This window comes from Miniopterus natalensis, chromosome 18, assembly GCF_054644295.1.
Source record: "Miniopterus natalensis isolate mMinNat1 chromosome 18, mMinNat1.hap1, whole genome shotgun sequence".
Taxonomy (NCBI): domain Eukaryota; kingdom Metazoa; phylum Chordata; class Mammalia; order Chiroptera; family Miniopteridae; genus Miniopterus; species Miniopterus natalensis.
Window position 1 is genome coordinate 40,629,651 of NC_142098.1, and position 10,413 is coordinate 40,640,063.

The 10,413-nt window shown below is 55.6% G+C and overlaps 1 protein-coding gene across 1 annotated transcript; it reads left to right on the forward strand.

The window, feature by feature from the left end:
- Window positions 1-6,083: 6,083 nt before the first annotated feature.
- Window positions 6,084-10,413, forward strand: LOC148091111 (leukocyte immunoglobulin-like receptor subfamily A member 6). The gene is made up of 7 exons (XM_087827060.1): window positions 6,084-6,148; window positions 6,270-6,311; window positions 6,480-6,767; window positions 6,913-7,215; window positions 8,458-8,583; window positions 9,293-9,345; window positions 10,348-10,413. The coding sequence occupies exons 1-7, from the start codon at window positions 6,115-6,117 to the stop codon at window positions 10,411-10,413; spliced, it is 912 nt and encodes a 303-aa protein (XP_087683186.1). The 5' UTR covers window positions 6,084-6,114.

The window sequence follows — 10,413 nt, forward strand, 5'->3', positions numbered from 1 at the left end:
CTACTCCGTTCTACCATTGTAGTGTGAAATAAACTGTGGGCAACATGTAAGTGGACATCATTGTGCTTCAATAAAACTTTATTTGTAAAAAATGGATGAGGAAGCAGATTTGTCCTATTGGCCTTAGTTTTCTGACCCCAGACTTACAAAGAGTAGAGGATGGTTTATGAATTTTGCTCAATATATATTAGTATCATCATCACCATCACCATCATCACTAAATCATAAACATCATCATCACCATCATCACCACTATCACCATCATCATCACCATCACCATCACCACCATCATCACCATCACCACCATCATCACCACCATCACCACCATCACCATCACCACCATCACCATCATCATCATCACCATCACCACCATCACCACCATCACCACCATCACCACCATCACCACCATCATCATCACAATCATCACCATCATCACCATCATCACCATCACCATCATCACCATCACCATCACCACCATCACCATCATCATCACCATCATCACCATCACCACCATCATCACCATCACCATCATCATCACCATCACCACCATCATCACCATCATCACCATCACCACCATCATCACCATCACCATCATCACCATCACCATCATCATCATCACCACCATCATCACCATCACCATCATCACCATCACCACCATCACCATCATCACCATCATCATCACCGTTATCACCATCCCTATTACTATCATCATGATAACATCATCACCATCATCAATATTATCACTATGCTTTAACTCTGACATTAAATATTGAGCTTTTCTTAAAATAGTGGGTGACACAATCTCCAATATTTCCTTCTTCCTGTGCTAGAATTAAATTCGAACCCTGCCTTATCTTGGAGAAAAAGTAAAACTCTCTCATCTCCCTTACAAGTTCAAAACTCTTTTTACTTTTAAATATTTTAAATTTTAATTACAGTTGATGTACAACACTAGTTTCACGTGTGCAACCCAGCGATTAGACATTTATATAACTTAAAACATGAGCACCCTGATAAATCTAGCACCCATCTGACACCATACATAGTTATTACAGCATTAATGACCATATTCCGTATGCTGTAGTGTACATTCCCATGACTATTTCGTAACTACCAGTTTGTACTTAATCCCTTCACTTTTTTCGCAAATCCTCCCTAACCCGCCTCCCATCAGGCAACCGTCAAAATATCCTCTGATCTATGAGTCTGCTTCTGTTCCGCTTGTTTGTTTATTTTGTTGTTTTTTTTTTAAAGATTCCACATATAAGTGAAATCACCTGGCGTTTGTTGCAGAAACTCTTTTTAAAGATGCAAAATAAAACAGAATATCCTTCGGTTTTATAAATATTGAAAAGACTCCGATAAAACACAGGCAGATAGGTAGGGTTTTCCTGGTAGATGGAGAATGGTAATGGACGCAATATATGCCAAAATGAAGATTAATGCAATCATGCCAAGGCGGAGAAACCTAAACATTTAGTTGAGCGTCAGTGCGTGGGATAAAGACGGGAGTGATGAGAATTGAAACTGGAGTTAGCAAGGGGAGGCTGAAAATAAGGGCCTTGGAGGTGCGGGCGAGGCCGACAGTCCCGTAGGCAGGGCTCCGCGGGAAACGCCCACGTTCAAAGGTGAAGAGCACCCTTCGTTCCTCAAGTTCAGATGTGAGCGCAAGGGGTGCCTTGATGTTTCTCGCATGGTGGCGTCCTCTCAGCCAACGAGTCGCGACGGACGTGCGGCCACGTCCCAGGATCCTGTCCGAAGTCAAAGCCCTGGAAGGCGGCCACGCAGAGGCCGAGAGCCTGGAGGGTGTGTCCGGAGCAAAGCCAATCATAGCGGCTCCCGCCTCCTTAGGAGTCCTGCTGGGAATTGGGAAATCCGCATCTTAAATCCGTAAAGTGGGAGCAAAATCTCTAAATCCAAGAGAGCTCTCTGGCGGATGTCACCATCTCAGGGAATCCTTGAGGCTTTCCAGCGGTTCCGGCATTAGGTTACGACATGAGAAGGCCAGTGGGGGCGTAAAGGGGGGGATTGATGGCCCTACTCCCGCCGAGGAAGGAGAAAGAAGCACCCACAATGGACATAAGTGATCCGTGTGTATGTCTGGAAGGCGTGGGGTGGAAGAAGAGAGGGGGAGGAGGGGAGGAAGGAGACGCGGCGAGAGAAATGCTCTTGGCTTCTACCATCCCGTCAGTCTCCCAGGTCTACGTAATTGGCCTCGACCCTCCCTCTCCTCTCTTGGAACAGGAGCCAGATCTTTTTTTTTTTATATCTCTTTATTGATTTCAGAGAGAGGAAAGGAGGGGGAGAGAGAGATAGAAACATCAATGATGAGAGAGTCATTGATCGAGCCCACACCCCGGGCATGTGCCCTGACCGGGAATCGAACCCCGATCTCCTGGATCCCAGGTCGACGCTCAACCTCTGGGCCACGCCGGCCGGGCCGTGCACTTTCTTTAAGCTTCGTTAATCCGGATGCGACCTGGGAGGATTTGGAGACGAACGCCAGCGACTGCAGTGTGGGGAGAGGCAGAGCCTTGGGCGGGGACCGTTCATCGGGTTCTGAACCCCGCATCCACTCCGTGGTGTGTTAGGACAACGGTGTATTCTGTGTAGAATACAGAACTGGGGAGTTACGAAAGGCAGAACTTGTGCTCTGAAAAAAGAAGTCGCACATCTTTGGGACCACAACAGACTGACATGTGGCGAAATAGCTGTTTCGCTTCCCTTTAAAGATCGGCGTTGGAACGTGGGCTGCAGGGCGACGGACGCCTGCCTGCCTGCGACATGCTCTCAGCAAGCCCGGCCTCCAGGCTCCGCCCGCGCCTCCCCCGCGCAGCGTGGGTGGGGCAGGAAAATCGCCGTCACTCCAAAACTCACCACCCTCGTGCCGTGGGGAGGAAAAGTGAATCATATTTTTATTATCATCATTTTGGACTTTAGAATAGGTCTTGGATTCCACTTCGAAATCCACGTTAATCGGTCTTCTTATTGGTGCATTACTGATTTATTATTTATTCATAAATATTTTAAAATTAAGTCTTGGTAACAAAGTAATCAGTAATCAATGTCTGACAGTTAATAGTGCATTGCCCCATTAGTCTTCTCATGGGGGTGCTAGCAATCTATTATTCCTTAGTAAATATTCTGAAGTTAAGCGCTGGTGATCAATGAAGCAATTGTCAATCTCTAAATGCACGTATTTGCCGTGTAAATGTTCTTCTACTGTCGCTGAGGAGTGGAGCGCAGTGTGAGAAGGGCTGGCGGCCAGCAAGGAGCAGGCGTGGCCTACCATCGCACGGGACACCTCACCCTTACCTGCTTAACTTCTTTCGCCACAAAATCATTACAACAAACTGTGCAATATAGCCCTTACCCCATCACGGGCAATTATTTATCGAGAGGCAGGGAGAGGCATTGACTGTGTGGGTGGCATACAATCGGTTGGAAATGCCAAGCTGGTCACTCCCTTGAAGGTCCTGGGCACGGGGCGAGATCATGCTGGGATCTGCAGGTGAAGGGGAGCCCTTGGGCGGGGTGGGGAGCGGCCAGGAGAGGTCAAGGTGAGGTGGGAACGGGCCTTCCCCGAGAGAGGCAGATTCAGATACCATACCTGCTGTGAAAGGGGAAACCTCAGAGCAGAATCTCCTTAGCGGGATAACGGGAGATGTGGAGGCTTTTCTCCTCCCAAGAGCCTGTGTCTCCAGAGAAGAGAAAGATCCGTGAGCTGGGCCTCAAGCACGTTCACGTTCTGGAAAGCGCGTTGGGAGCTGAGAACGGAGGGGGTCGCCATTCTCTGTGTGTGGGCTCTCCACTCTCCGGGCATTGTGTCTCCCAGCATTTAAAAACAATGTCACCACCTTCGTTATTGGTGAAATAGGGACCCGTTGGCTCCTGTGGATTTTCTCCTACTCACACGTTCATGGTTGACCTTGGCACTGTGTTCGGTATTCAATCGCTTCTGGAAACCCCCAAACCACTGACGAGCGGAGGCTTAAAGAGATGAGGCTGGTGATGAACGGAGATGGCCTGGGTCCCTGCCCCCACCTCCCCGCCGCTGCCCCCTGCAGCGGCTTCCCCAGCTCTGGAAGTCTCCGGCGGTTCAGACGTCCTCCGTCGACAACTGAGTTGTGGAGCAAGAGATACCACAGACGGGAGGCCGGTGGAAGGCGCTGGGGACGCCCTCCCCTGCTGGAAGGACTGCACAGGCTCCTGCCACCGCCGAGGACCTGGAAGACACAGGGACCATAGTTCCGTCCACACCCCCGTGCGACAAATGAACCGTGAGGAATCGCAGTAGGTTCTTGTGCATCAGGCGACCATTTCGATTTCCGCTCCTGCTCCGGCTGAGGCTTCACTGTCAGAAAAATCCCCGCACATCTCCCGCCGTGCAGCTGTTCATCTGGGGAAAATTCATTTCCTCTGGGTCTGTCTCTAAAGGCTACAAGGTCAGTCGACTTCTGGGCGTCAGGGCCAACAACACACCCGATCGTGACTCCTTTGGGAGAGATGGACTCTCCAGACCTCCAAACAAGGCTGCAGGGACCACGATCGCCCCTCCACTGGGCAGACCATTACACGCCGTGAGGACTGGACGTGTGAAACAGGAGGTTATCCACCCGTCCAGGCCCCTCGTGAGCCTGATGGGTTCCGGAGAGTGGCGAAGGAGTCCAGTTGCCTGAGGCATGTTGAGCTCTCCCATCTGTGGTGACGACTCGGTGCTCCATCTGAGCCTCTTGCATACGGGGAACAAACCCAATTCCTGGTGGACCTTCCTTGGAATTTGGACACAACATGTCCCTCCTTGGGTGCGTCACCTGCACCCACATATGAGTGCCTTGAGGGGCTGATGGCTTTGGGTGGGACCCAGAACAAAAGAAGTCTTGGCAACAGGTGCGGGCTGCCTGGGCTGTTGGACCCAGGAGATCTGATTGTGTCTGAAACATCTGCAGCAGATGAGGTCCTTATAGAGTCTTCGGGGGAGCTGCAGATGAATTAAAACACAGACATTTACTCTTTTGGAGCCGCCTTGTGCATTTCCCTGGAGAACTAGTCTCCTTTGTGAAACAGCGTCTGGGTTGTTACCGGGCCCCACTGGAGACGGTCTTGGCCGAGTCACCATGAGACATGAGATGCCCATGATGGAACGGGAGCTGATTACTGACCATACCTTGAACGGGGCTTGCCCAGCGGGGCCCCGTCACCAAACAGAAGTGGTCTAGGTGAGATGTGGCTAAAGGAGTCCCTCAGGGCAGGAGGCAGGCAGAACAATGACCTTCTAAAGATGTGCACCCCTCAGTCTTCAGCACCTGTGACTGTCACCTCACGTGGCACAAGGGACTTTGCAGCTGTGATTATGTTCAAGATGTTGAGATGGAACATGATCCCGGGTGAGCCAGGTGGGCTCAATGTCATCACAAAGTCCTTGGATTGAAAGAGGGAGGCAAGGGGACAGAGCTGAAGAGATGTGACAAGGGGAGCAGTGGACAGAGTGATGTGACTGCTGGCGTTGAAGACGGAAAAGTTCCATGAGGCACAGCATCGGGACAGCGTGGGAAGCTGGAAAGACAAGGAAACACTTTCTGACCTCCAGAAGGGAAAGGTGAGAAATCTGTGTTGCTTTAACCCAGTAGCGCCTGGTTATTTGTTATGGCAGCAACAGGAAACTAATACACTGGGCCCCCCCCTACTTGTTTTTGGAGGTGATGATGCGGTTTTGTTTGTTCTGGCTAATCTGAGATTTGCAAGCACAGCATTAGAATCTGTGTGGTCCAGCGGTGTATTCTTGGGACAGGCACATTGCAAATCCTCAGTGAATATGGGCTGATACTGGGTCAAAGGGGGGTTCAGGCCAGAGAGACAGAAGCTCGTGGGTAAAATGGGGCCTCAGGCGCGGCAGAAATGTCTGCAGAAGCCTGCTGCCCCCCCCTGGCCCCAGCCCTGAGGAAATGAGAGCCAGCTCCCAGGCAGGGGCTGTTCCCTTTTGTGGGGCTGCTGTCCTGGAAACCCCGTGACGGACGACTAGCCTCGGAGAGGCCACACCCTCTGTGTCTCTCTCCCCTGAGGGCACTGTGGTCTCCTCCATCTGCACAGTCAGGACCAGAGAGAGGGGACACCATGACCCCCACCATCACAGCCCTGCTCTGCCTCGGTGAGATGAGAGGAGGGGGAGGGGAGCCCTGCTGTGTCAGGAAACCGCAGGACTCAGGAGGCTCGCGGGAGGGGGCTCTGCTCAGGATCAGGGCGGATCTCTCACAGGGACTCTCTTCCAGGGCTGAGTGTGGGCCTGAGGACCCCAGTGCAGGCAGGTGAGTGTGTCCCCAGGTGTCCCAGGTCCCACTCCTCACTGGGGACAAGGGACCACCCCCCAGGCAGTTGGGGAAGGTAGACAACAGATCTGTCTGACAGATGGGGGGCATCTGTGACTGAGAGTGGGGGATGGGGTGGGAATATCTCAGGACCCAGCCTCTGATTTCTTCCAGGTCCCCTCCTCCCCAAGCCCACCCTCAGGGCTGAGCCAAGCTCTGTGATCCGCTGGGGGAGCCCTGTGACCATCTGGTGTCAGGGGACCCGAGGGGCTCGGGAGTATCAGCTGGTTAAAGAAGGAAGCCAAGTGCCCTGGGACAGACAGATACCACTGCATCCCGGGGACAAGGCCAAATTCTCCATCACACGGATGACAGAGCTACATGCAGGGAGATATCGCTGTCACTATCTCAGCCCCAATGGCTGGTCAGAGCCCAGTGACCCCCTGGAGCTGGTGGTGACAGGTGAGAGGACACTCAGGGGTCCCAGCCTCAGGCTCTGCCCTCAGGAAGGGGGGCTGCTCTCAGGGTGTCCCCCTCCCACAGCCCAGGCCTGGGGGACGTGAGGGAGGTGTGACCCCATCTAACACTCTGCCCCCTCCTCTCCTAGGATTGTACAGCAAACCCAGCCTCTCGGCCCTGCCCAGCCCCGTGGTGGCCTCAGGAGGGAACATGACCCTCCAGTGTGGCTCAGGGCAGGGATTTGGCAGGTTCATTCTGACTAAGGGAGGAGACCACAGGCCCCCCTGGACCCGGGACTCACAGCCACAGCCCAGTGGGAAGCTCCAGGCCCTGTTCCCCGTGGGCCCCGTGACCCCCAGCCACAGGTGGGCCTTCAGATGCTACGGCTGTTACAGGAACACCCCCCAGCTGTGGTCAGAACCCAGTGACCCCCTGGAGCTCCTGGTCTCAGGTGAGTCCCGTTACTGTCCCATCCATGGGTTGAAGCACCAGGCAGGTTATGGGCATCTTTGCTGGGAGGGGTGCCCCAGGTGACAGGGCAGAGTGATGGGAGCACAGGGAATCCCGGGCCACAAACAGAGAGACAGTGAGACCTGGGGACCAGGACAGGAGAAGGGGACTTATGGGAGGAGCAGCCCCTATAATTTAGGTCTGGTCTCTTCAGGAGGCTCTGAGGATCGGCCCCTCCCCACCACGGAGTCAGACAAGCAGAGGGGTAAGTGAGGGTCTCTGTGGGGAGGTGGTGGGTGTGTCCATGGGGGACAGGGGCTGAGTCGTGTGGGGGCCCAGGCACCTCTGGAGTCACTGACTTGGACACGCCCCTCCCCGTCTGGGCCTCAGTGTCCCCAAGTGGAAAGGACAGAATCGTGGCCCAGATTCAGGTTTCCTGTCAGTTCAGGCCCTGACCCCCTGGGAGAGGGGGCCTCACAGGGAACCCCCAGGACGTGATGTTAGGGGGACAGTCCCCTCTGTGGCAGAGACTGTGACACTGTGCAGGGAGGGACAGGCAGGACAAGGGTCCGGGGCATCCAGGGCCTTCTCTCAGCTCAGGCTCAGCTCAGAGGAGGCCTTGGGGGGGGAGGGGGGGGAGACCTGGTCCAGTTCTGGGCTCTGCTGCTCCTGCTGAGGGGCCAGGGGGGCCCTTCTCCTCTCTGAGGGTGGGGTTTGTGCCTGGTCATCCCTGGTCCCATCTGCCCACAGGCTGCTGTGAGATGAGGTGACATAAGGGGCCTCACAGAGCTCAGGAGGCAGAGCCCCCAGCCCAGGGCCCTGCAGGGTGGAGACAGATCCCAGGAGGGACACGGAGTCCACCCCACACCCCTGCCCCTCCCGCGTCCCTGCTGTGCTGGGGGAGGGTCATAAAGACGGACCCTCAGCTCCCGGTGGGACAGGAACCGGCCCCTGCAGATGAGGGGCCCAGAGCACAGAGCTGGTGTCCCCCTCGGGGCAGCGTGAGGACAGCCCAGGGAACCCACAGCCCGGGTTCCAGCCCAGCCCTGCCCCGTCCCTGCTGGGTGACCTGGGGCAGGTGACTAACCTCTCTGAGCCTCAGTGAAGTGGGCGTGGGGCCAGCACTCCCTGGAGCACCAGGGCTGTGAGGTTAGAGATGAAGGCCGGACCCAGCACGTGCCTCGCACACAGTAGGTGCTCATTAAATGGCATCACTGGCTCATTCGTATCACTCGTGCCCAAGGTCTCAGTTGGAACCTGCCCGTCCTGATCGGGGTCTCGGTGGCCCTCGTCCTCCTCCTCTCCCTCCTCTCCCTCCTAATCTTCCTCGCCCTCCGACACCGGCGTCAGGGCCAACGCAGGAGGTCGGGTGAGTAGGGAACAGGGGACCTGGGTCCCAGGGGGGAGAGGGGCTCAGAGCACCTGCCCAGGAAAACCTAACAGATGGAGAAGGTCAGTGAGGAAAAGATTTCTCCAGAGCCTCAGGTCAGCCAGTGTGGAGAGAAAACGTCTCACGTGCACACACTTAGGGTCACGCCCCATCGTCTCCCCTCTCATGACACACGAACCGCGCACAAGTGCTGAGGTTCCCTTCTTTCCTGGGGGATCACACGGGGAGGGGCCTGACCCCCCAGGGCTGAGACTGTCCCCTTTGACCAGCCCAGGGACAGGCTGGTGCCCAACCTCCTGCAGGGACCACAGACCCCGAGCCCAAGGACAGAGGCCTGCAGATCAGGTAATTCCTGCCCCGGAGACCCCCAAACCCCACCTCCTGTGGCCCCTCTGCCCCTAACACTCCTGTCTCCCCCCAGCTCCAGCCCAGCTGTGGACGCCCAGGAAGAGCCCCTCTGTGAGAGGAAGAGACAGCTGCCCTGGGGGGACCCGGGCTTTCAGGAGGCGATGGGGAGGGTCAGGCGGGAGGGTGTGGGGTCAGGGTGAGAAGGGCTGACATCCATCTTGGGTGTCCTGGTGCCTCACCTCAGCCCTGGGTTAGTGACCCACCTGGGAGCTGGCGGGGTCTGCAGCCCTGAGATCTCGGGGGCCCTGCCAGGAGACACCCCCCTGCTCTGCCCCAGCAGATGCTGCCATGAAGGACCCAGAGCCTGGGGAGAGTGTGGAGCTGGACCCTCAGGTGAGACCCCTGCTCCTGTCCAGGCCAAGGACCTTCTGTTGCCCAGTTTAATCCAAAGGACCCTCCCTGTCCCCACCTCACCTGGTTCTCAGCAGTGTCCACCCTGACCTCTGCTGGGCACCCAGGTCGTCCTGCTGTGCATCACTCCTCCTGGTTTCCTGTGACCTCACAGCCCCTCCTGCATGGTCCCCTCTGCTGGCCCCTCGTCCTGTCTGACCTTGTGCAGCCCAGGTCTCAGGAGGAGGCCTGAATAAGTGAATCACCTGCAGGTCCCAGCCTCCCCTTCATTCATTCACCCAGCAGATGGGACGGGCTCCCTGTTTACCGGCTCCACTCAGGAGCCACTGTGCAGCTCTGAGCAACAGCCTCCACCCTCCTCGGGCTCACCTGTGGGTGGAGACACCATGCAAACAAGCAGACAGTGTCCTAGAGGGCAAAGTGCTGTGACGGAAAGTAAGGCAGGAGGAGGGGACAGAGTGCATGCAGGGGACACAGAGAACAGCAGGGGCAAGTGCCCTGAGGCAGGACACGCTTCTCAGGAAGATGGGCCATGAGGCTGGAGCCAAGTGAGCAAGAGATGGTGTTAGGGTAAGAGTCAGATCCTAGAAGCATCCAGAGGCCCCAAGGCCTAGGGAGTCCCTGCAGATTCCATCGGGAGAGTGACCTCATCTCTTTGAAGTGAAAATCATCACCTGGCCACATGTGATAACTGCTGGAGGATTTCAACAGTGGAGTCCAGGAGACGCTGTTTGTCTCACTCTCTCCAGCAGAACAGGCAGGGCCAAGACCCCCAGGGAGGGATGGACGCCCAGGGGAACCACTCAGGATCCAGACTCAGGCAGGGAGTGGCCCCCTCGCCCTCCTCTCTGCCAGGGGGATTGCAGGACACGAAGGGCAGACAAGCAGGAAAAGTCACTCAGGTGGATCGCATCTTCTTCAGTGTCCTAGTATTCATCCACCCTCAACCATGTTTTACCTCCCTCACTCTCTGCCTTGCTCCAGGCTGCTGCATCTGATGTCCTCCAAGATACAACCTACACCCTGCTGAAAGGATTGGCCCTCACGTAG